The sequence below is a fragment of the Astatotilapia calliptera genome, chromosome 19, assembly GCF_964374335.1.
Source record: "Astatotilapia calliptera chromosome 19, fAstCal68.1, whole genome shotgun sequence".
Classification (NCBI taxonomy): domain Eukaryota; kingdom Metazoa; phylum Chordata; class Actinopteri; order Cichliformes; family Cichlidae; genus Astatotilapia; species Astatotilapia calliptera.
This window is the reverse complement of record NC_137440.1, coordinates 17974267-17999323: the sequence shown is the minus strand read 5'-3', so window position 1 is coordinate 17999323 and position 25057 is coordinate 17974267. Positions and strand designations below refer to the sequence as shown.

General features: G+C 42.1%; 2 protein-coding genes and 2 long non-coding RNA genes across 4 annotated transcripts; all 4 read right to left on the bottom strand.

Annotated features, from left to right (window-relative positions):
* Positions 1-3548: 3548 nt before the first annotated feature.
* Positions 3549-16153, bottom strand: LOC145422631 (uncharacterized). Its single transcript, XM_080294174.1, has 43 exons — positions 15998-16153; positions 15544-15752; positions 15352-15446; positions 15219-15244; positions 15004-15025; positions 14883-14910; positions 14690-14774; positions 14423-14569; positions 14124-14335; positions 13933-14036; positions 13725-13843; positions 13455-13622; positions 13039-13238; positions 12828-12940; positions 12569-12675; positions 12193-12360; positions 11779-11978; positions 11568-11680; positions 11309-11415; positions 10934-11101; positions 10518-10717; positions 10307-10419; positions 10054-10160; positions 9769-9945; positions 9315-9523; positions 9123-9217; positions 8990-9015; positions 8775-8796; positions 8654-8681; positions 8461-8545; positions 8194-8340; positions 7895-8106; positions 7704-7807; positions 7496-7614; positions 7226-7393; positions 6810-7009; positions 6599-6711; positions 6340-6446; positions 5965-6132; positions 5549-5748; positions 5338-5450; positions 5079-5185; positions 3549-4970 (listed from the first exon to the last, which is right to left on the bottom strand). The coding sequence occupies exons 2-43, from the start codon at positions 15612-15614 to the stop codon at positions 4794-4796; spliced, it is 5250 nt and encodes a 1749-aa protein (XP_080150300.1). The 5' UTR covers positions 15615-15752; positions 15998-16153; the 3' UTR covers positions 3549-4793.
* Positions 16154-18971: 2818 nt separating this feature from the next.
* LOC145422630 (uncharacterized) lies at positions 18972-22675 on the bottom strand. The gene is made up of 16 exons (XM_080294173.1): positions 22666-22675; positions 22506-22612; positions 22221-22397; positions 21767-21975; positions 21575-21669; positions 21442-21467; positions 21231-21252; positions 21110-21137; positions 20917-21001; positions 20650-20796; positions 20351-20562; positions 20160-20263; positions 19952-20070; positions 19682-19849; positions 19266-19465; positions 18972-19167 (listed from the first exon to the last, which is right to left on the bottom strand). Exons 1-16 carry the CDS (start codon positions 22673-22675, stop codon positions 19014-19016), a joined length of 1863 nt encoding a protein of 620 aa, XP_080150299.1. The 3' UTR covers positions 18972-19013.
* An 83-nt stretch (positions 22676-22758) lies between these two features.
* Positions 22759-23546, bottom strand: LOC145422452 (uncharacterized). The gene is made up of 3 exons (XR_013903738.1): positions 23384-23546; positions 22970-23169; positions 22759-22871 (listed from the first exon to the last, which is right to left on the bottom strand). It is a non-coding gene; the product is annotated as an uncharacterized LOC145422452 (long non-coding RNA).
* Positions 23547-24017: 471 nt separating this feature from the next.
* Positions 24018-24826, bottom strand: LOC145422390 (uncharacterized). The gene is made up of 3 exons (XR_013903673.1): positions 24643-24826; positions 24229-24428; positions 24018-24130 (listed from the first exon to the last, which is right to left on the bottom strand). It is a non-coding gene; the product is annotated as an uncharacterized LOC145422390 (long non-coding RNA).
* Between the last annotated feature and the right edge of the window lie 231 nt (positions 24827-25057).

The following is a 25057-nucleotide window of genomic DNA, read 5'->3' as shown; positions in this document are numbered from 1 at the left end:
CATGTCTCCTGATTTTCCTGTGTCATCCTCCTCCTTCATCCAGGAAGAGGCTGCCCTCCACAGGAACAGCCACTTACAACACTTGGCATGAGTTTCTTTTAGGTCCTTAATTTCTCCTCTGGCTTTCCTGTTCACTGAACGTCCCTCGGACTCCTCTTCTAATTGTTTCAATCTCTGTTCACATCTCTCTCCTTCAGTTTTTAACACCAAGCTCAGAGCTGTTTTGTCACCCAGCCCTTTGTGTTGGGATGTAATGAGTTTGCTTACCTCAACCTCCATCGCTTGGCACTCCTTCTCTGCTGATTTTAATACTCCAGGGGAAGCCAAACGAATAGCTTTCTTAAGCTGTTCAAGCTGATCCTTCAAAGGTTTATATCCCCTTTTCCCACTAGGTGTCGCACCCGAGCTGTCAGCCATTCTCTGCAACACAAACTTACCTTTTCAAATGACGTTGGTCGACTCCGCCTTCTAGGTCTAGGTCACCCAAACACGCTTAACTTTCGGTTTCAGAATCCGTCTCCCTGTTCTCGCAATCACTGGCTCCTCTTCCCCTGCTCGGTGACACACAAAGTTTAACCCATCACTTTAGACGCTGTCCTCGCGTTCTCAAGCGTTGACACTCAACCAAAATCGTTCACACTCAAAATATTAATATATAAAACCAGCAGCTCTTATGCGCAACACGCTCACCTTCATATACTTACCTCTCTCCCATAGTTCCTCTGATTAGTGTTTTTCATTTGTTTTTAAACCCATTAACGGTGCTGCGCGTCTCTTATACACTCTACCACAACCCACCGTAGCTTTGGGGACCGGGAGATTAACGACAGCCCCACTCTCCCCGGCCCTCAAGTACGCTCTTAGCTCGGTTCTAATTCAATCCAAGGACACCAACAGTAGACACGGATACTCCGCGTAATCTCCTCAGTTCAAGAATGCGCTGACAACCGTCTCAACCTTACTTCTCCCACAACACACCCTGAAACGTCACTCAACTTATCCCGTACTAATAAATCTAAAACCAAGAAATCACCTTACATTATGTCAAAGCTTTCTCCGTTTTGCACAGCCTGCCACATGTTTAACAAAAAAATCGCTGCCCGCGAAGGCTCCCATACATCAATGTGGTCGTTCTCACTAATTTCAAGCAGACCCTCAAATAAAAGAAAACAACGGCGCAGGCAGGCTTCCAGTTCAGCCTCCTCTATCTCTATACACACTGAAAAATCATAGGGTGACTCCTCTGTCTCCCCGTGCCCCACACAATTCACCTCCACACGATCCCCTACAGTTGAAATTTCAATCTGACATGACGCAAAGATTAGCATTCCCTTATTTATGTGTAACTATATGTAACCTGAATTTTCTCTCTTTTATCAAGTAACAAAGGTTATCTTTAAAATTTGTTATTGAACTACAAATTAAGTTGCATTTTATGGTATCGGTGGTAAACTGCCCCTAAAAAGTCCACTTTATTGCGTGCTCATTGAGTTACTCCTATCAAAGCTATTTAACAAGTTCAATTTACACATACTCATTAATCTGTCACGCTTATTAGTGGCTCATGGTTGCTTAAAGCCTATGTCTGACTTGACCACAGAGTTGGAGCATCATTCAATCCTTTCAGGATGACCACTCCATTTACTCTGCATCCAGACAGCTCATAAATTAACAGCACTTTCAGACTGTAACCCTTTTTACTAACATCACGCCTTTATTTCTTGTTTAAACCTTCAAATCCACCTTAAATCTTCTGGCCTAAACGCTGGTTTTAAACACAAACAATTCTTATATTCTACTTAGAAACGCCGTCACCATTCATATATTCACAACCATCATTCAAACTCTATTTACAGTGTTGTTATATACTAAGCCAGCATTTTAATCACAGACATTTAACCACATATGCAAACAATACTTATAGAGCTGAATAACACACAAAACCGAAAGCACAATCCTCTCATGCGCTCCGCATCAGTTGCCTCATTTGCATGTACACACACACACGGTCTAAAAATAGCTCCAGCACTGCCTCAGACTCCTTTCACACCAAGATCTCTTATTTTATATTACAAAGACGTCTTATAATTACAACTGCACAGATTTTAAGCCTTTTAACACCTACCGAATTTCGACAAATTTAACATAACAGTCCAACCGATAAACTCCCTGAGTTTTTTGCGACCAATTAATCAGTCTCGGTCCCGGACCGTGGCCCGATTTCTATTTCCTAAATAAATTTATAAGCGTTAACCAACCCAAACTTTGCCTGAAGCTCTATTTTTTGGCATTACACAGCCAAGGCTTTCCCCGAAGTTTTAAGTTAAGGTTTCACGCCCGAAACCCGGTTTCTGCTGGCCAAAAAAGCGCAGACTACCGTTCCAAACGGTAAGGAGACTCTAACTCCTAGCTTAATTCCAGGATGCCCTGTACCCCACAGTTAAGCCACACTGAACTATCCCTCTTCGCCGAGAGGTCAATGTCGCGCGTCCACGACAAGGAGGGAGCGTAACCTCTGGGCTCTGCGCTTCCTAGCAGACTCTAACTGCCGTTCTAGAATAATTTATAATACTTTGAAACAACAATCAACACCCAAAACAAGTGTATGACTGAGGCAGATCTACCCTGATGGACAATGGGGACTCCAACCCACAAAATGACCAACAAAGGTCTGACCTAATGACCAACTGGGACTTTAACCCACAAAATGACCAAATTCCCTAAATCCTACGTGAGCCTCGAACTCACTTTCACTGTTTTCCTTTTCCTTGGGACTCCAACCCAATTTCTTAGCAGACTCTAACTGCTTTCATTTCTTCTTAGCAGACTCTAACTGCTTTAGCAGACTCTAACTGCTTTAACTCATGAGATTTTTCATCAAAATCAAAACAGACATCCACCAGTAATTTCAGTGAGCGGACTTTTAATTTTCACAGCCCAATTTGACACATTTTGGAAATAATTCAACAGGTGGTGTCTTACCTTTTTAGATATGATGCGCCGGCGTGCGTCCACTCACTTTTGACCACTGGTCAAGTCTGCCCGTCTGACCACCTCGGACCACCGAATTTCTCCGTCTACACCTCCAATTCTCTCCCTCCTCAACCACCGGACGAAGCCCCCAAAATGTTAAGGTTCAAAAATTGAGGAAGGATACAAGAGGTGATCGAAGAATAACCACACTGATCCGGCCGGGTGAAGTCAAACGATGATTTTAATACACGCGTGGGAAGATCACTACAGACAGCAATTGATCTTCGACTTAATCAAAGCATAAACAGATATTTTATACCGTCAGGGCTTAAATTTAATGACGCCCCTTCAACGTCACAGATACATTTTATACATAGATCAGATCAAAACCACAATGACTTTTAACACAGTTTAAAAAGAACGTTGTCGTCGTTTTCATTGCAGGTACATCCTGTTACTGCCGGATGCTCGCTTGTCATCTTGACACCTCAGCAGCAGTTCTGCGACAAACTGCTCTTTTTGCAACCCCAAGCAAAACATGATTAAACTTTCACCTATAAATGATTCTCTCTAACTAAGTGTGTGTGTGTCTGTGTGCTAACCACAATTGCACCCTATTTCACCTCGCCGACTAGCTCCTGACCTCTAACCAGACAGAGAGACAGAAGCCACTCTCATATATGTAATAACCGAACTGAAACTATGTATATGTCATCTACTAAATAAATGTTTTAATCAAGAACCTCTACTAAAAGCTTAATACAAGAATATGAACATATAAAAGATATTAAAAATGACCTGATATAAGTGTTTTGTAAGCATGCATTGCAATTCCTTCTATGTTCTAGTTTCCCTCAACATGTATCACCTGGACAGTCACGCCAGTGAAGCTTAAGACCCTTAATGAACCGAACATCAACTCAAAATAAGCACAGATATGCAATATGTATAAAATAGTTATAACTGCATCTGGAATACAAGGTTAATATGATAACCATCTGCATAAACATCTTAAGGCCATCTTAAAGCTATCTGTTACATTGTTAAAGCAATGATCATACTGCAGATTATATTATGCTGGTAAAATACTTTTGTTCATCCCCACAGTTCTTTTGCCATCAGAATAATTGTCTAAAGGCAAAGAAAGATGCCCAATGGATTTACTTTACCAAATGGACCCTCCCACCCGTGCTGTAATGGTCTATTTGATTCACCTTTTATTGTTTATTTTATTTTTTATTTTCACTTGCTAGATACTTGAATGATGAAAAGAGAGGGGAGAAAGAAAGAGGGAAAGAAAAACAGCGGAGAAGAGGGACGGGGATAGAGGGCAAAAAACAAAAACCAACAAAATAAGCAGACAAAAAATACATATATTTATCACCTGGATCACCTGTTGAGAATGAAAAAAGAAAACAAGCAGAAGAAAACGAGAGCAATAGAATAAACAACATCATGATGATCTATGTGAATATAACAGTAAATGCTATTTATTAAACGTTATTGTGCAGCACGTAAGATCGACAGCGCACAGTGTGCTTTGAGGTAGGAGCCAAAAAGGGTGTCGTTTGTGTCTGTGAGCACCCGTGTGTACACCTGTGAGCATGAACGCGCTTTTTTTTAAAAGGTTCCTTCATGTAATGATCTGCTAGAGAGTGTGGCACAGCCCCGTCCTCCAGGGCATGAAGCAGGTATGGAGGAGATCAAGACTCCAGACATCCAGAGGCCCTCAGAACACAAGAGACCAAGGAAGACCAACAGAGGGGCAGCCGCGTCACTATCCCAGAAAGAGCTGACGAGAGTCCCAGATGAGGGGTCACTCAGCAGCCGCGCTTTGGAAGAGCCTGGAAGAATTGGTTGAGCTGCTCATAATCACAGGTCTCTGTCAAGCTTCTCAACACCTCCTTTACAAGACATGCGTCGTTTAAAGCACCACTTTTTGGATCTAGGATTAGTTCAGCCTTCTGCGATGGTGAAAGAACGTCCAGAACTGCCAGCTATGGATACAAAAAAGTAGAATTCATGAAATGCATGTCTTTTGTATGATTTCCAGAATTTTGCTTTGCTATTCTCAAGAAAGACAGGAAGAGTAATATGAAGATTACCGTAGAGATGTTGAACTCTTTGAGGTCAGAGTACGCTGAATATTGGATGAATGGACCCAGATTTGCTTTAACCCATTGGGCATCACTCTCATTTTGTTGCCTGCAAGCTAAGACATGCAAACAAAAGTTAGGATGTGCTTAATTTAGCAAGGTTTCTGATTGGTAGACATGAAAGAATTTGTGGGCAAGTTTTTTGTCTGAGTGCTTTTCAAGACATTTCACACTGGAAAGCACATAACGCACCCTATGTCTGCCCTACCTGGCTCATTGATGGCATTTTCAGCATTTCTTAGATAGCCCAGCAGACCATGTGTGATCTCTTGCCGTCTGTACAGTGGCATCTCCTGGATAACTAAAGCCAACCCACTCACACTGCAACAGTTGAAAGAAAACGTTCTCATGCTGTTCTTTGTCACTATTGTCATTTTCATTTGCAACAAAATCTTGATTGCTCCAAGAAAGCTACTCACATGACTTGGTAGTTCGTGCAGCTGATGGTTGTGGTTGTGTTTATCAGCATTTCTGGAGTAAAACTGGCAAGGATAGGAATCAGTTTCACATGGAACCAGAGTTCATAGTCGTTTGTCGTGAAAGTGGAGAAATGTGGACTGATGATGATGAAGGTCGTATTCATGACCCGATCTCTCACAACAGGCTGGAAATGTGGGGTCTGTCATATTAAAGTGGAAAAAGACATAAGCAAATGTGAGATTGCATGTTGGAAGTACACCCATACAACATGGTACAAAGGCTGTAACCATTTGTTTTCTAAGATACAATAGCCAACAATGGATGTAGCGGTTGAGACCGATGTTTTATTCTGTATTTACTTCTGGAATCAAATATCCGCATTGTCCTCCTTCACCCTTTTAGGAGACTAGCCTACCTGTCCGTTGGCTGTCAGCTGTGTCAGGAATTCATCCACATTTTTTAGAGCGTTGCCCTGTTCAAGTTGTTCAAACACAAGATCAATAAAATCTGTGTTATTTGAGGCTCCAGAGCTCAGTAGCAGCTGTGCCACCTCAGAGGGATTGAGCGTTGACAACAATCCAGCCTACAACAGGGAATCAACATAATATCAGACAGCAGTAATGACCAATGCTGTGGGTAAAGGATTACAGTTTGCAACCAAAGAAAGTGTGCTCTATGATTTGCTTGTATTTTTTATATGGCAAAATAAACTCCTGTGTTTGTTTTCTTAAGTCTACAATTTTGTTTTCCTGTTCTTAAGGGAGGACTAGAAGTGCAATGTAGGGCTTACCGTAGAGATGTTGAAGTCTTTGAGGTCAGAGTACGCTGTATATTGGACGAATGGACCCAGATTTGCTTTAACCCATTGGGCATCACTCTCATTTTGTTGCCTGCAAGCTAAGGCATGCAAAAAAAAGTTAGGATGTGCTCAATTTAGGAAGGTTTCTGACAGGTAGACATGAAAGAATTTGTGGGCAAGTTTTTTGTCTGAGTGCTTTTCAAGACATTTCACACTGGAAAGCACATAACGCACCCTATGTCTGCCCTACCTGGCTCATTGATGGCATTTTCAGCATTTCTTAGATAGCCCAGCAGACCATGTGTGATCTCTTGCCGTCTGTACAGTGGCATCTCCTGGATAACTAAAGCCAACCCACTCACACTGCAACAGTTGAAAGAAAATGTTCTCATGCTGTTCTTTGTCACTATTGTCATTTTCATTTACAACAAAATCTTGATTGCTCCAAGAAAGCTACTCACATGACTTGGTAGTTCATGCAGCTGATGGTTGTGGTTGTGTTTATGAGCATTTCTGGAGTAAAACTGGCAAGGATAGGAATCAGTTTCACATGGAACCAAAGTTCATAGTCGTTTGTCGTGAAAGTGGAGAAATGTGGACTGATGATGATGAAGGTCGTATTCATGACCCGATCTCTCACAACAGGCTGGAAAATTGGCATCTGTGAAATTGAGGTGGAAAAGAAGCTAAGCAATACAGAGACTGCATGTTGCAAATGTACTCATACAACATGGCACAAAGGCCGCAAGCAATTCTTTTCTATGATAGACTCCTTGAAGACTTGTGTAGCGGTTTAGCAAATGTCTTATTCTGTCTTATCCTGCTGGAATAAAACACCAGGATTGTCCTCCTTCACCCTTTTAGAAGCCTAGCATACCTGTCCATTGGCTGTCAGTTGTGTGAGGAATCCATCCACATTTTTTAGAGCGTTGCCCTCTTGCAGTCGCTCAAACACACGATCAATCAAATCTGTGTTATTGGAGGCTCCCAAACTCAGTACCAGCTGTGCCACCTGAGAAGGACTGAGGACTGACAACAATTCAGCCTACAAAAGAGAACCAGCATAATATAAGACAGCAGTCATGGAAATGTTCTGGGTAAAAGAATTCTGTTTACAGGAAGATGTACATCTGCAGTTGGCACTCACAGTGGACAAATTAGGATTGAAGGCTTGCAAGTCCTGCACAGTTGCAAAATCAGAGAAGTCGCCAAGGTTTGCCTTTAGCCACGCTTGGCTCCCCGTGATAGATGAGACACAGCCAGGATCTGCAGAAAAAGCAAGAAAGTTATTGACAGGGTAATATACCACATGATGTCATGGAAAAACCAAAGTGAGCTTGAGTTTCTCCTTTTACCTGTTGAGTCATTTCTTGACAAGAACGGTTTGATGAAGTGAGTGAAGACTGCTTGCTGTGTGTCTCTGTCCATGGATGCCTTTTGGCTTCCAAATGCCTGAATGCTACATTTGAGAGAAAGCTTTCAACATCTAAACTTCTAGTCAACTGCAAGTTTGCAGAATAGAGCAATATGTCTCATATTTACTTACACAGTCTGGTATGTCTGGCAGCTGAAGTTTTTGGAGCTAAGGCAAAATAGGAAGTTGAAAGATGGAACGGCCAGAAACGGACGGATCTTTGTCTTGAACCAGCTGGTAATGAACTCCTCACTCTGTAGTTGTGCCTGGTTGAAGTTGTCAATTCTCACTTCTCCAAGAGCCTCGAGCACATTTGACGAGGTCGGGTAAGTGTTGTTGCTGGCCTTGAATTGGCAGAAAAATAATTGTAGCTGGACCCAAACTTCACGCAGGGAAACGGCAATATTGTGAAAATGTGATTTTGTACTTACCATGTTAGCAAATGTCTCAAGGGCCTGGTCCAGTACAGCAGAGGCTTTTTGGAAGAAAAGCTTCCAGACTTCTACTGGGTATATGTTTTGGCTTTTCAGTGTGCAGTTCAGCAGTGTGACCAAGTTGCTGGATGTGAGATAGGGAGCCTTGAAAAAGAAAATTGACAAAGAATACAGCCATTTTGTCAGAGCTCATGGAGATTTGTCTCAGGACCATAATGGGGCAAAATCTATGTTCTGTTTTTGGAGTTTAAAAAGGAATCTTACAGAGGAACAGGCATGTTCTGTGATGGTGAAATTGCACAGGGCTGCCGAGGAATTGCCAGCTGACAGGATTTGTTCAAGTTTTGAACTGTGGAAAAAACACAATAAATTGAAATCCAATGTCCCCTTAATTGCACTGTGTTAACGAATTTTACCTAGACAGAATCAACATTGAACAAAACGGCATTTCACCCACCCATCAACTCCATCACAAATGAGATTCACTGTGAAAAGAGAATGGTTGTGTGTCAGATAATAGTCCTTCAGAATGCATTTATATCCTTTGAGTTGAAATGTCTACTTTTAGACAGACTTACCATGAACTGGGGTCACCTTGCACTGAAGACAAAGAAAATATGATTGTTAGTATAGTGGAAACATCTTCTTCAAGTGTAAATACCTTGACTTTGTCACAGTTGGCCCAATTAGTGTGCCAAACCTGGATCAACTATTGGATAACCCATGTAAGACACCCCCCCCCCCCCCCCCCCAAACACACACACACACACACACCCCAAAAAACTAATCTTACCACAAAGGAAGCTGGAACTGAGCAGCCTGTTTGGGAAGAAAAAGAAAGGAAACAAATCAATGGAGTAGTCATTACAGTGCTGGTACTGGGCTTTTGAGAAAAGTTTAGTCAGGAAAGCCTATTTGCCACATACGTGGGAATGTGTCCTGGAGGTACTGCTTGCTTGATCTCACGCCCTGTGAAAGGTCCAGTGGCAATGCTGCCAAACTCTGCGCAAGACCATCGTATCTAAAGGAAGAAAAGAATTCATTGTGACTTGTCAGGAGCCTCAGCTTGGCATTGTGCACACCCAAATGTCTAACTGTGGATATCAGAAATATCTTACATAGCCTGGTAGGATTCACAGGTGATGTTACTGGGGATCACCCGCAAGCTGCTAGGAAGGATGCTCGCCATCACAGGAACCAAATAAACCTGGAACCACTGTTGATAGTCTTCTGGCTGAAAGTCTTTAAGCTGAGGAGCAAGGGCTGTCAAGGTCAGGTTCAAAATGGTGTCTCGCACATCTGGATTTTGGATGAAGGTGACATTTCTCTGAAAAGAGAAGGGGATCATAATAAGGTCAGAGAGGAAGTCCTGAAGTCTTTGTGGAAATGTGGAGGTGAGGGGGAGCTTATCTAAACTAAATCTTTGTACTTCTGTACAGCAGGGATGCCTCAAGGCATGAAGCATATCAGAAATGGATCATTTTGAGTTAAACACTTGAGCAGGCTTATGAAAGAACACTGTTAACATTTGTTGATGTTTGCACTGAGGTAAGGTTACCAATGAGAATTCACCTGCTTGTTGATGTTTGCAAAAGCCTGGAAGAATTGGTTGAGCTGCTCATAATCACTGGTCTCTGTCAAGCTTGTCAACACCTCCCTTACAACATGTGCATCGTTTAAAGCACCACTGTTTGGATCTAGGATTAGTTCAGCCTTCTGCGATGGTGAAAGAACGTCCAGAACTGTCAGCTATGGATACAAAAAAGTAGAATTCATGAAATGCATGTCTTTTGTATAATTTCCAGAATTTTGCTTTGCTATTCTCAAGAAAGACAGGAAGAGTAATATGAAGATTACCGTAGAGATGTTGAAGTCTTTGAGGTCAGAGTACGCTGAATATTGGATGAATGGACCCAGATTTGCTTTAACCCATTGGGCATCGCTCTCATTTTGTTGCCTGCAAGCTAAGACACGCAGACAAAACTTAAGATGTGCTCAATTTAGGAAGGTTTCTGACTGGTAGACATGAAAGAATTTAAGTTTTTTGTCTGAGTGCTTTTCCAGACATTTCACACTGGAAAGCACATAACGCACCCTATGTCTGCCCTACCTGGCTCATTGATGGCATTGTCAGCATTTCTTAGGTAGCCCAGCAGACCATGTGTGATCTCTTGCCGTCTGTACAGTGGCATGTCCTGGATAACTAAAGCCAACCCACTCACACTGCAACAGTTGAAAGAAAACGTTCTCATGCTGTTCTTTGTCACTATTGTCATTTTCTGTTACACCAAAATCTTGATTGCTCCAAGAAAGCTACTCACATGACTTGGTAGTTCGTGCAGCTGATGGTTGTGGTTGTGTTTATGAGCATTTCTGGAGTAAAACTGGCAAGGATAGGAATCAGTTTCACATGGAACCAAAGTTCATAGTCGTTTGTCGTGAAAGTGGAGAAATGTGGACTGATGATGATGAAGGTCGTATTCATGACCCGATCTCTCACAACAGGCTGGAAATGTGGGCTCTGTCATGTTAAAGTGGAAAAAGACATAAGCAAATGTGAGATTGCATGTTGGAAGTACACTCATACAACATGGTACAAAGGCTGTAACCATTTGTTTTCTAAGATACAATAGCCAACAATAGATGTAGCGGTTGAGACCGATGTTTTATTCTGTATTTACTTCTGGAATCAAATATCCGCATTGTCCTCCTTCACCCTTTTAGGAGGCTAGCCTACCTGTCCATTGGCTGTCAGCTGTGTCAGGAATTCATCCACATTTTTTAGAGCGTTGCCCTCTTCAAGTTGTTCAAACACAAGATCAATAAAATCTGTGTTATTTGAGGCTCCAGAGCTCAGTAGCAGCTGTGCCACCTCAGAGGGATTGAGCGTCGACAACAATCCAGCCTACAACAAGGAATCAACATAATATCAGACAGCAGTAATGACCAATGCTGTGGGTAAAGGATTACAGTTTGCAACCAAAGAAAGTGTGCTCTATGATTTGCTTGTATTTTTTATATGGCAAAATAAACTCCTGTGTTTGTCTTCTTAAGTCTACAATTTTGTTTTTCTGCTCTTAAGGTAGGACTAGAAGTGCAATGTAGGGCTTACCGTAGAGATGTTGAAGTCTTTGAGGTCAGAGTACGCTGTATATTGGACGAATGGACCCAGATTTGCTTTAACCCATTGGGCATCACTCTCATTTTGTTGCCTGCAAGCTAAGGCATGCAAACAAAAGTTAGGATGTGCTCAATTTAGGAAGGTTTCTGACTGGTAGACATGAAAGAATTTGTGGGCAAGTTTTTTGTCTGAGTGCTTTTCAAGACATTTCACACTGGAAAGCACATAACGCACCCTATGTCTGCCCTACCTGGCTCATTGATGGCATTGTCAGCATTTCTTAGGTAGCCCAGCAGACCACGTGTGATCTCTTGCCGTCTATACAGTGGCATCTCCTGGATAACTAAAGCCAACCCACTCACACTGCAACAGTTGAAAGAAAACGTTCTCATGCTGTTCTTTGTCACTATTGTCATTTTCATTTACAACAAAATCTTGATTGCTCCAAGAAAGCTACTCACATGACTTGGTAGTTTGTGCAGCTGATGGTTGTGGTTGTGTTTATCAGCATTTCTGGAGTAAAACTGGCAAGGATAGGAATCAGTTTCACATGGAACCAAAGTTCATAGTCGTTTGTCGTGAAAGTGGAGAAATGTGGACTGATGATGATGAAGGTCGTATTCATGACCCGATCTCTCACAACAGGCTGGAAATGTGGGGTCTGTCATATTAAAGTGGAAAAAGACATAAGCAAATGTGAGATTGCATGTTGGAAGTACACCCATACAACATGGTACAAAGGCTGTAACCATTTGTTTTCTAAGATACAATAGCCAACAATGGATGTAGCGGTTGAGACCGATGTTTTATTCTGTTTACTTCTGGAATCAAATATCCGCATTGTCCTCCTTCACCCTTTTAGGAGGCTAGCCTACCTGTCCATTGGCTGTCAGCTGTGTCAGGAATTCATCCACATTTTTTAGAGCGTTGCCCTGTTCAAGTTGTTCAAACACAAGATCAATAAAATCTGTGTTATTTGAGGCTCCAGAGCTCAGTAGCAGCTGTGCCACCTCAGAGGGATTGAGCGTCGACAACAATCCAGCCTACAACAGGGAATCAACATAATATCAGACAGCAGTAATGACCAATGCTGTGGGTAAAGGATTACAGTTTGCAACCAAAGAAAGTGTGCTCTATGATTTGCTTGTACTTTTTGATATGGCAAAATAAACTCCTGTGTTTGTCTTCTTAAGTCTACAATTTTGTTTTCCTGTTCTTAAGGGAGGACTAGAAGTGCAATGTAGGGCTTACCGTAGAGATGTTGAAGTCTTTGAGGTCAGAGTACGCTGTATATTGGACGAATGGACCCAGATTTGCTTTAACCCATTGGGCATCACTCTCATTTTGTTGCCTGCAAGCTAAGGCATGCAAACAAAAGTTAGGATGTGCTCAATTTAGGAAGGTTTCTGACTGGTAGACATGAAAGAATTTGTGGGCAAGTTTTTTGTCTGAGTGCTTTTCAAGACATTTCACACTGGAAAGCACATAACGCACCCTATGTCTGCCCTACCTGGCTCATTGATGGCATTTTCAGCATTTCTTAGGTAGCCCAGCAGACCATGTGTGATCTCTTGCCGTCTGTACAGTGGCATCTCCTGGATAACTAAAGCCAACCCACTCACACTGCAACAGTTGAAAGAAAACGTTCTCATGCTGTTCTTTGTCACTATTGTCATTTTCATTTGCAACAAAATCTTGATTGCTCCAAGAAAGCTACTCACATGACTTGGTAGTTTGTGCAGCTGATTTTTGTGGTTGTGTTTATCAGCATTTCTGGAGTAAAACTGGCAAGGATAGGAATCAGTTTCACATGGAACCAAAGTTCATAGTCGTTTGTCGTGAAAGTGGAGAAATGTGGACTGATGACGATGAAGGTCGTATTCATGATCCGATCTCTCACAACAGGCTGGAAAATTGGCATCTGTGAAATTGAGGTGGAAAAGAAGCTAAGCAATACAGAGACTGCATGTTGCAAATGTACTCATACAACACAGCACAAAGGCTGCAAGCAATTCTTTTCTATGATAGACTCCTTGAAGACTTGTGTAGCGGTTTAGCAAATGTCTTATTCTGTCTTATCCTGCTGGAATAAAACACCAGGATTGTCCTGCTTCACCCTTTTAGAAGCCTAGCATACCTGTCCATTGGCTGTCAGTTGTGTGAGGAATCCATCCACATTTTTTAGAGCGTTGCCCTCTTGCAGTCGCTCAAACACACGATCAATCAAATCTGTGTTATTGGAGGCTCCCAAACTCAGTACCAGCTGTGCCATCTGAGAAGGACTAAGGACTGACAACAATTCAGCCTACAAAAGAGAACCAGCATAATATAAGACAGCAGTCATGGAAATGTTCTGGGTAAAAGAATTCCGTTTACAGGAAGATGTACATCTGCAGTTGGCACTCACAGTGGACAAATTAGGATTGAAGGCTTGCAAGTCCTGCACAGTTGCAAAATCAGAGAAGTCGCCAAGGTTTGCCTTTAACCACGCTTGGCTCCCCGTGATAGATGAGACACAGCCAGGATCTGCAGAAAAAGCAAGAAAGTTATTGACAGGGTAATATACCACATGTTGTCATGGAAAAACCAAAGTGAGCTTGAGTTTCTATTTTTACCTGTTGAGTCATTTCTTGACAAGAACGGTTTGATGAAGTGAGTGAAGACTGCTTGCTGTGTGTCTCTGTCCATGGATGCCTTTTGGCTTCCAAATGCCTGAATGCTACATTTGAGAGAAAGCTTTCAGCATCTAAACTTCTAGTCAACTGCAAGTTTGCAGAATAGAGTAATATGTCTCATATTTACTTACACAGTCTGGTATGTCTGGCAGCTGAAGTTTTTGGAGCTAAGGCAAAATAGGAAGTTGAAAGATGGAATGGCCAGAAACGGACGGATCTTTGTTTTGAACCAGCTGGTAATGAACTCCTCACTCTGTAGTTGTGCCTGGTTGAAGTTGTCAATTCTCACTTCTCCAAGAGCCTCGAGCACATTTGACGAGGTCGGGTAAGTGTTGTTGCTGGCCTTGAATTGGCAGAAAAATAATTGTAGCTGGACCCAAACTTCACGCAGGGAAACGGCAATATTGTGAAAATGTGATTTTGTACTTACCATGTTAGCAAATGTCTCAAGGGCCTGGTCCAGTACAGCAGAGGCTTTTTGGAAGAAAAGCTTCCAGACTTCTACTGGGTATATGTTTTGGCTTTTCAGTGAGCAGTTCAGCAGTGTGACCAAGTTGCTGGATGTGAGATAGGGAGCCTTGAAAAAGAAAATTGACAAAGAATACAGCCATTTTGTCAGAGCTCATGGAGATTTGTCTCAGAACCATAATGGGGCAAAATCTATGTTCTGTTTTTGGAGTTTAAAAAGGAATCTTACAGAGGAACAGGCATGTTCTGTGATGGTGAAATTGCACAGGGCTGCCGAGGAATTGCCAGCTGACAGGATTTGTTCAAGCTTTGAACTGTGGAAAAAACACAATAAATTGAAATCCAATGCCCCCTTATTTGCACTGTGTTAACGAATTTTACCTAGACAGAATCAACATTGAACAAAACGGCATTTCACCCACCCATCAACTCCATCACAAATGAGATTCACTGTGAAAAGAGAATGGTTGTGTGTCAGATAATAGTCCTTCAGAATGCATTTATATCCTTTGAGTTGAAATGTCTACTTTTAGACAGACTCACCATGAACTGGGGTCACCTTGCACTGAAGACAAAGAAAATATGATTGTTAGTATAGTGGAAACATCTTCTTCAAGTGTAAATACCTTGACTTTGTCACAGTTGGCCCAATTAGTGTGCCAAACCTGGATCAAATATTGGATAACCCATGTAAGACACCCCCCCCCCCCCCCCCCCCAACACACACACACACACACACCCCAAAAAACTAATCTTACCACAAAGGAAGCTGGAACTGAGCAGCCTGTTTGGGAAGAAAAAGAAAGGAAACAAATCAATGGAGTAGTCATTACAGTGCTGGTACTGGGCTTTTGAGAAAAGTTTAGTCAGGAAAGCCTATTTGCCACATACGTGGGAATGTGTCCTGGAGGTACTGCTTGCTTGATCTCACGCCCTGTGAAAGGTCCAGTGGCAATGCTGCCAAACTCTGCGCAAGACCATCGTATCTAAAGGAAGAAAAGAATTCATTGTGACTTGTCAGGAGCCTCAGCTTGGCATTGTGCACACCCAAATGTCTAACTGTGGATATCAGAAATATCTTACATAGCCTGGTAGGATTCACAGGTGATGTTACTGGGGATCACCCGCAAGCTGCTAGGAAGGATGCTCGCCATCACAGGAACCAAATAAACCTGGAACCACTGTTGATAGTCTTCTGGCTGAAAGTCTTTAAGCTGAGGAGCAAGGGCTGTCAAGGTCAGGTTCAAAATGGTGTCTCGCACATCTGGATTTTGGATGAAGGTGACATTTCTCTGAAAAGAGAAGGGGATCATAATAAGGTCAGAGAGGAAGTCCTGAAGTCTTTGTGGAAATGTGGAGGTGAGGGGGAGCTTATCTAAACTAAATCTTTGTACTTCTGTACAGCAGGGATGCCTCAAGGCATGAAGCATATCAGAAATGGATCATTTTGAGTTAAACACTTGAGCAGGCTTATGAAAGAACACTGTTAACATTTGTTGATGTTTGCACTGAGGTAAGGTTGCCAATGAGAATTCACCTGCTTGTTGATGTTTGCAAAAGCCTGGAAGAATTGGTTGAGCTGCTCATAATCACTGGTCTCTGTCAAGCTTGTCAACACCTCCCTTACAACATGTGCATCGTTTAAAGCACCACTGTTTGGATCTAGGATTAGTTCAGCCTTCTGCGATGGTGAAAGAACATCCAGAACTGTCAGCTATGGATACAAAAAAGTAGAATTCATGAAATGCATGTCTTTTGTATAATTTCCAGAATTTTGCTTTGCTATTCTCAAGAAAGACAGGAAGAGTAATATGAAGATTACCGTAGAGATGTTGAAGTCTTTGAGGTCAGAGTACGCTGAATATTGGATGAATGGACCCAGATTTGCTTTAACCCATTGGGCATCGCTCTCATTTTGTTGCCTGCAAGCTAAGACACGCAGACAAAACTTAAGATGTGCTCAATTTAGGAAGGTTTCTGACTGGTAGACATGAAAGAATTTAAGTTTTTTGTCTGAGTGCTTTTCCAGACATTTCACACTGGAAAGCACATAACGCACCCTATGTCTGCCCTACCTGGCTCATTGATGGCATTGTCAGCATTTCTTAGGTAGCCCAGCAGACCATGTGTGATCTCTTGCCGTCTGTACAGTGGCATCTCCTGGATAACTAAAGCCAACCCACTCACACTGCAACAGTTGAAAGAAAACGTTCTCATGCTGTTCTTTGTCACTATTGTCATTTTCTGTTACACCAAAATCTTGATTGCTCCAAGAAAGCTACTCACATGACTTGGTAGTTCGTGCAGCTGATGGTTGTGGTTGTGTTTATCAGCATTTCTGGAGTAAAACTGGCAAGGATAGGAATCAGTTTCACATGGAACCAAAGTTCATAGTCGTTTGTCGTGAAAGTGGAGAAATGTGGACTGATGATGATGAAGGTCGTATTCATGACCCGATCTCTCACAACAGGCTGGAAATGTGGGCTCTGTCATATTAAAGTGGAAAAAGACATAAGCAAATGTGAGATTGCATGTTGGAAGTACACTCATACAACATGGTACAAAGGCTGTAACCATTTGTTTTCTAAGATACAATAGCCAACAATGGATGTAGCGGTTGAGACCGATGTTTTATTCTGTTTACTTCTGGAATCAAATATCCGCATTGTCCTCCTTCACCCTTTTAGGAGGCTAGCCTACCTGTCCATTGGCTGTCAGCTGTGTCAGGAATTCATCCACATTTTTTAGAGCGTTGCCCTGTTCAAGTTGTTCAAACACAAGATCAATAAAATCTGTGTTATTTGAGGCTCCAGAGCTCAGTAGCAGCTGTGCCACCTCAGAGGGATTGAGCGTTGACAACAATCCAGCCTACAACAGGGAATCAACATAATATCAGACAGCAGTAATGACCAATGCTGTGGGTAAAGGATTACAGTTTGCAACCAAAGAAAGTGTGTTCTATGATTTGCTTGTATTTTTTATATGGCAAAATAAACTCCTGTGTTTGTCTTCTTAAGTCTACAATTTTGTTTTCCTGTTCTTAAGGGAGGACTAGAAGTGCAATGTAGGGCTTACCGTAGAGATGTTGAAGTCTTTGAGGTCAGAGTACGCTGTATATTGGACGAATGGACCCAGCTTTGCTTTAACCCATTGGGCATCACTCTCATTTTGTTGCCTGCAAGCTAAGGCATGCAAACAAAAGTTAGGATGTGCTCAATTTAGGAAGGTTTCTGACTGGTAGACATGAAAGAATTTGTGGGCAAGTTTTTTGTCTGAGTGCTTTTCCAGACATTTCACACTGGAAAGCACATAACGCACCCTATGTTTGCCCTACCTGGCTCATTGATGGCATTGTCAGCATTTCTTAGGTAGCCCAGCAGACCATGTGTGATCTCTTGCCGTCTGTACAGTGGCATCTCCTGGATAACTAAAGCCAACCCACTCACACTGCAACAGTTGAAAGAAAACGTTCTCATGCTGTTCTTTGTCACTATTGTCATTTTCATTTGCAACAAAATCTTGATTGCTCCAAGAAAGCTACTCACATGACTTGGTAGTTTGTGCAGCTGATTTTTGTGGTTGCGTTTATGAGCATTTCTGGAGTAAAACTGGCAAGGATAGGAATCAGTTTCACATGGAACCAAAGTTCATAGTCGTTTGTCGTGAAAGTGGAGAAATGTGGACTGATGATGATGAAGGTCGTATTCATGACCCGATCTCTCACAACAGGCTGGAAATGTGGGGTCTGTCATATTAAAGTGGAAAAAGACATAAGCAAATGTGAGATTGCATGTTGGAAGTACACCCATACAACATGGTACAAAGGCTGTAACCATTTGTTTTCTAAGATACAATAGCCAACAATGGATGTAGCGGTTGAGACCGATGTTTTATTCTGTTTACTTCTGGAATCAAATATCCGCATTGTCCTCCTTCACCCTTTTAGGAGGCTAGCCTACCTGTCCATTGGCTGTCAGCTGTGTCAGGAATTCATCCACATTTTTTAGAGCGTTGCCCTGTTCAAGTTGTTCAAACACAAGATCAATAAAATCTGTGTTATTTGAGGCTCCAGAGCTCAGTAGCAGCTGTGCCACCTCAGAGGGATTGAGCGTCGACAACAATCCAGCCTACAACAGGGAATCAACATAATATCAGACAGCAGTAATGACCAATGCTGTGGGTAAAGGATTACAGTTTGCAACCAAAGAAAGTGTGCTCTATGATTTGCTTGTACTTTTTGATATGGCAAAATAAACTCCTGTGTTTGTCTTCTTAAGTCTACAATTTTGTTTTCCTGCTCTTAAGGGAGGACTAGAAGTGCAATGTAGGGCTTACCGTAGAGATGTTGAAGTCTTTGAGGTCAGAGTACGCTGTATATTGGATGAATGGACCCAGATTTGCTTTAACCCATTGGGCATCACTCTCATTTTGTTGCCTGCAAGCTAAGGCATGCAAACAAAAGTTAGGATGTGCTCAATTTAGGAAGGTTTCTGACTGGTAGACATGAAAGAATTTGTGGGCAAGTTTTTTGTCTGAGTGCTTTTCAAGACATTTCACACTGGAAAGCACATAACGCACCCTATGTCTGCCCTACCTGGCTCATTGATGGCATTTTCAGCATTTCTTAGATAGCCCAGCAGACCATGTGTGATCTCTTGCCGTCTGTACAGTGGCATCTCCTGGATAACTAAAGCCAACCCACTCACACTGCAACAGTTGAAAGAAAACGTTCTCATGCTGTTCTTTGTCACTATTGTCATTTTCATTTGCAACAAAATCTTGATTGCTCCAAGAAAGCTACTCACATGACTTGGTAGTTTGTGCAGCTGATTTTTGTGGTTGTGTTTATCAGCATTTCTGGAGTAAAACTGGCAAGGATAGGAATCAGTTTCACATGGAACCAAAGTTCATAGTCGTTTGTCGTGAAAGTGGAGAAATGTGGACTGATGATGATGAAGGTCGTATTCATGACCCGATCTCTCACAACAGGCTGGAAAATTGGCATCTGTGAAATTGAGGTGGAAAAGAAGCTAAGCAATACAGAAACTGCATGTTGCAAATGTACTCATACAACATGGTACAAAGGCTGCAAGCAATTCTTTTCTATGATAGACTCCTTGAAGACTTGTGTAGCGGTTTAGCAAATGTCTTATTCTGTCTTATCCTGCTGGAATAAAACACCAGGATTGTCCTCCTTCACCCTTTTAGAAGCCTAGCATACCTGTCCATTGGCTGTCAGTTGTGTGAGGAATCCATCCACATTTTTTAGAGCGTTGCCCTCTTGCAGTCGCTCAAACACACGATCAATCAAATCTGTGTTATTGGAGGCTCCCAAACTCAGTACCAGCTGTGCCATCTGAGAAGGACTAAAGACTGACAACAATTCAGCCTACAAAAGAGAACCAGCATAATATAAGACAGCAGTCATGGAAATGTTCTGGGTAAAAGAATTCCGTTTACAGGAAGATGTACATCTGCAGTTGGCACTCACAGTGGACAAATTAGGATTGAAGGCTTGCAAGTCCTGCACAGTTGCAAAATCAGAGAAGTCGCCAAGGTTTGCCTTTAGCCACGTTTGGCTCCCCGTGATAGATGAGACACAGCCAGGATCTGCAGAAAAAGCAAGAAAGTTATTGACAGGGTAATATACCACATGTTGTCATGGAAAAACCAAAGTGAGCTTGAGTTTCTCCTTTTACCTGTTGAGTCATTTCTTGACAAGAACGGTTTGATGAAGTGAGTGAAGACTGCTTGCTGTGTGTCTCTGTCCATGGATGCCTTTTGGCTTCCAAATGCCTGAATGCTACATTTGAGAGAAAGCTTTCAACATCTAAACTTCTAGTCAACTGCAAGTTTGCAGAATAGAGCAATATGTCTCATATTTACTTACACAGTCTGGTATGTCTGGCAGCTGAAGTTTTTGGAGCTAAGGCAAAATAGGAAGTTGAAAGATGGAACGGCCAGAAACGGACGGATCTTTGTTTTGAACCAGCTGGTAATGAACTCCTCACTCTGTAGTTGTGCCTGGTTGAAGTTGTCAATTCTCACTTCTCCAAGAGCCTCGAGCACATTTGACGAGGTCGGGTAAGTGTTGTTGCTGGCCTTGAATTGGCAGAAAAATAATTGTAGCTGGACCCAAACTTCACGCAGGGAAATGGCAATATTGTGAAAATGTGATTTTGTACTTACCATGTTAGAAAATGTCTCAAGGGCCTGGTCCAGTACAGCAGAGGCTTTTTGGAAGAAAAGCTTCCAGACTTCTACTGGGTATATGTTTTGGCTTTTCAGTGTGCAGTTCAGCAGTGTGACCAAGTTGCTGGATGTGAGATAGGGAGCCTTGAAAAAGAAAATTGACAAAGAATACAGCCATTTTGTCAGAGCTCATGGAGATTTGTCTCAGAACCATAATGGGGCAAAATCTATGTTCTGTTTTTGGAGTTTAAAAAGGAATCTTACAGAGGAACAGGCATGTTCTGTGATGGTGAAATTGCACAGGGCTGCCGAGGAATTGCCAGCTGACAGGATTTGTTCAAGTTTTGAACTGTGGAAAAAACACAATAAATTGAAATCCAATGTCCCCTTAATTGCACTGTGTTAACGAATTTTACCTAGACAGAATCAACATTGAACAAAACGGCATTTCACCCACCCATCAACTCCATCACAAATGAGATTCACTGTGAAAAGAGAATGATTGTGTGTCAGATAATAGTCCTTCAGAATGCATTTATATCCTTAGAGTTGAAATGTCTACTTTTAGACAGACTCACCATGAACTGGGGTCACCTTGCACTGAAGACAAAGAAAATATGATTGTTAGTATAGTGGAAACATCTTCTTCAAGTGTAAATACCTTGACTTTGTCACAGTTGGCCCAATTAGTGTGCCAAACCTGGATCAAATATTGGATAACCCATGCAAGACACCCCCCCCCCCCCCCCAACACACACACACACACACACCCCAAAAAACTAATCTTACCACAAAGGAAGCTGGAACTGAGCAGCCTGTTTGGGAAGAAAAAGAAAGGAAACAAATCAATGGAGTAGTCATTACAGTGCTGGTACTGGGCTTTTGAGAAAAGTTTAGTCAGGAAAGCCTATTTGCCACATACGTGGGAATGTGTCCTGGAGGTACTGCTTGCTTGATCTCACGCCCTGTGAAAGGTCCAGTGGCAATGCTGCCAAACTCTGCGCAAGACCATCGTATCTAAAGGAAGAAAAGAATTCATTGTGACTTGTCAGGAGCCTCAGCTTGGCATTGTGCACACCCAAATGTCTAACTGTGGATATCAGAAATATCTTACATAGCCTGGTAGGATTCACAGGTGATGTTACTGGGGATCACCCGCAAGCTGCTAGGAAGGATGCTCGCCATCACAGGAACCAAATAAACCTGGAACCACTGTTGATAGTCTTCTGGCTGAAAGTCTTTAAGCTGAGGAGCAAGGGCTGTCAAGGTCAGGTTCAAAATGGTGTCTCGCACATCTGGATTTTGGATGAAGGTGACATTTCTCTGAAAAGAGAAGGGGATCATAATAAGGTCAGAGAGGAAGTCCTGAAGTCTTTGTGGAAATGTGGAGGTGAGGGGGAGCTTATCTAAACTAAATCTTTGTACTTCTGTACAGCAGGGATGCCTCAAGGCATGAAGCATATCAGAAATAGATCATTTTGAGTTAAACACTTGAGCAGGCTTATGAAAGAACACTGTTAACATTTGTTGATGTTTGCACTGAGGTAAGGTTACCAATGAGAATTCACCTGCTTGTTGATGTTTGCAAAAACCTGGAAGAATTGGTTGAGCTGCTCATAATCACTGGTCTCTGTCAAGCTTGTCAACACCTCCCTTACAACATGTGCATCGTTTAAAGCACCACTGTTTGGATCTAGGATTAGTTCAGCCTTCTGCGATGGTGAAAGAACGTCCAGAACTGTCAGCTATGGATACAAAAAAGTAGAATTCATGAAATGCATGTCTTTTGTATAATTTCCAGAATTTTGCTTTGCTATTCTCAAGAAAGACAGGAAGAGTAATATGAAGATTACCGTAGAGATGTTGAAGTCTTTGAGGTCAGAGTACGCTGAATATTGGATGAATGGACCCAGATTTGCTTTAACCCATTGGGCATCGCTCTCATTTTGTTGCCTGCAAGCTAAGACACGCAGACAAAACTTAAGATGTGCTCAATTTAGGAAGGTTTGTGACTGGTAGACATGAAAGAATTTAAGTTTTTTGTCTGAGTGCTTTTCTAGACATTTCACACTGGAAAGCACATAACACACCCTATGTCTGGCCTACCTGGCTCATTGATGGCATTTTCAGCATTTCTTAGGTAGCCCAGCAGACCATGTGTGATCTCTTGCCGTCTGTACAGTGGCATCTCCTGGATAACTAAAGCCAACCCACTCACACTGCAACAGTTGAAAGAAAACGTTCTCATGCTGTTCTTTGTCACTATTGTCATTTTCATTTGCAACAAAATCTTGATTGCTCCAAGAAAGCTACTCACATGACTTGGTAGTTCGTGCAGCTGATGGTTGTGGTTGTGTTTATCAGCATTTCTGGAGTAAAACTGGCAAGGATAGGAATCAGTTTCACATGGAACCAAAGTTCATAGTCGTTTGTCGTGAAAGTGGAGAAATGTGGACTGATGATGATGAAGGTCGTATTCATGACCCGATCTCTCACAACAGGCTGGAAATGTGGGGTCTGTCATATTAAAGTGGAAAAAGACATAAGCAAATGTGAGATTGCATGTTGGAAGTACACCCATACAACATGGTACAAAGGCTGTAACCATTTGTTTTCTAAGATACAATAGCCAACAATGGATGTAGCGGTTGAGACCGATGTTTTATTCTGTTTACTTCTGGAATCAAATATCCGCATTGTCCTCCTTCACCCTTTTAGGAGGCTAGCCTACCTGTCCATTGGCTGTCAGCTGTGTCAGGAATTCATCCACATTTTTTAGAGCGTTGCCCTGTTCAAGTTGTTCAAACACAAGATCAATAAAATCTGTGTTATTTGAGGCTCCAGAGCTCAGTAGCAGCTGTGCCACCTCAGAGGGATTGAGCGTTGACAACAATCCAGCCTACAACAAGGAATCAACATAATATCAGACAGCAGTAATGACCAATGCTGTGGGTAAAGGATTACAGTTTGCAACCAAAGAAAGTGTGTTCTATGATTTGCTTGTATTTTTTATATGGCAAAATAAACTCCTGTGTTTGTCTTCTTAAGTCTACAATTTTGTTTTCCTGTTCTTAAGGGAGGACTAGAAGTGCAATGTAGGGCTTACCGTAGAGATGTTGAAGTCTTTGAGGTCAGAGTACGCTGTATATTGGACGAATGGACCCAGCTTTGCTTTAACCCATTGGGCATCACTCTCATTTTGTTGCCTGCAAGCTAAGGCATGCAAACAAAAGTTAGGATGTGCTCAATTTAGGAAAGTTTCTGACAGGTAGACATGAAAGAATTTGTGGGCAAGTTTTTTGTCTGAGTGCTTTTCAAGACATTTCACACTGGAAAGCACATAACGCACCCTATGTTTGCCCTACCTGGCTCATTGATGGCATTGTCAGCATTTCTTAGGTAGCCCAGCAGACCATGTGTGATCTCTTGCCGTCTGTACAGTGGCATCTCCTGGATAACTAAAGCCAACCCACTCACACTGCAACAGTTGAAAGAAAACGTTCTCATGCTGTTCTTTGTCACTATTGTCATTTTCATTTACAACAAAATCTTGATTGCTCCAAGAAAGCTACTCACATGACTTGGTAGTTTGTGCAGCTGATGGTTGTGGTTGCGTTTATGAGCATTTCTGGAGTAAAACTGGCAAGGATAGGAATCAGTTTCACATGGAACCAAAGTTCATAGTCGTTTGTCGTGAAAGTGGAGAAATGTGGACTGATGATGATGAAGGTCGTATTCATGACCCGATCTCTCACAACAGGCTGGAAATGTGGGCTCTGTCATGTTAAAGTGGAAAAAGACATAAGCAAATGTGAGATTGCATGTTGGAAGTACACCCATACAACATGGTACAAAGGCTGTAACCATTTGTTTTCTAAGATACAATAGCCAACAATGGATGTAGCGGTTGAGACCGATGTTTTATTCTGTTTACTTCTGGAATCAAATATCCGCATTGTCCTCCTTCACCCTTTTAGGAGGCTAGCCTACCTGTCCATTGGCTGTCAGCTGTGTCAGGAATTCATCCACATTTTTTAGAGCGTTGCCCTGTTCAAGTTGTTCAAACACAAGATCAATAAAATCTGTGTTATTTGAGGCTCCAGAGCTCAGTAGCAGCTGTGCCACCTCAGAGGGATTGAGCGTCGACAACAATCCAGCCTACAACAGGGAATCAACATAATATCAGACAGCAGTAATGACCAATGCTGTGGGTAAAGGATTACAGTTTGCAACCAAAGAAAGTGTGCTCTATGATTTGCTTGTACTTTTTGATATGGCAAAATAAACTCCTGTGTTTGTCTTCTTAAGTCTACAATTTTGTTTTCCTGCTCTTAAGGGAGGACTAGAAGTACAATGTAGGGCTTACCGTAGAGATGTTGAAGTCTTTGAGGTCAGAGTACGCTGT

Bases quoted from the DNA above. Each gene is read 5' to 3' on its own strand.
- LOC145422631 (XM_080294174.1), bottom strand. From the start codon at position 15,614: ATGGCGAGCATCCTTCCTAGCAGCTTGCGGGTGATCCCCAGTAACATC. The intron at 11,416-11,567 runs GTAGGGCAGACA...TGCATGCCTTAG, and splicing joins CAATGCCATCAATGAGCCAG to CTTGCAGGCAACAAAATGAG. The intron at 9,524-9,768 runs GTGAATTCTCAT...TTCTCTTTTCAG, and splicing joins TTGCAAACATCAACAAGCAG to AGAAATGTCACCTTCATCCA.
- LOC145422630 (XM_080294173.1), bottom strand. The intron at 21,468-21,574 runs GTATGTGGCAAA...CTTCCCAAACAG, and splicing joins CCTCCAGGACACATTCCCAC to GCTGCTCAGTTCCAGCTTCC. The intron at 21,002-21,109 runs GTGGGTGAAATG...TTTTTTCCACAG, and splicing joins ATTTGTGATGGAGTTGATGG to TTCAAAACTTGAACAAATCC.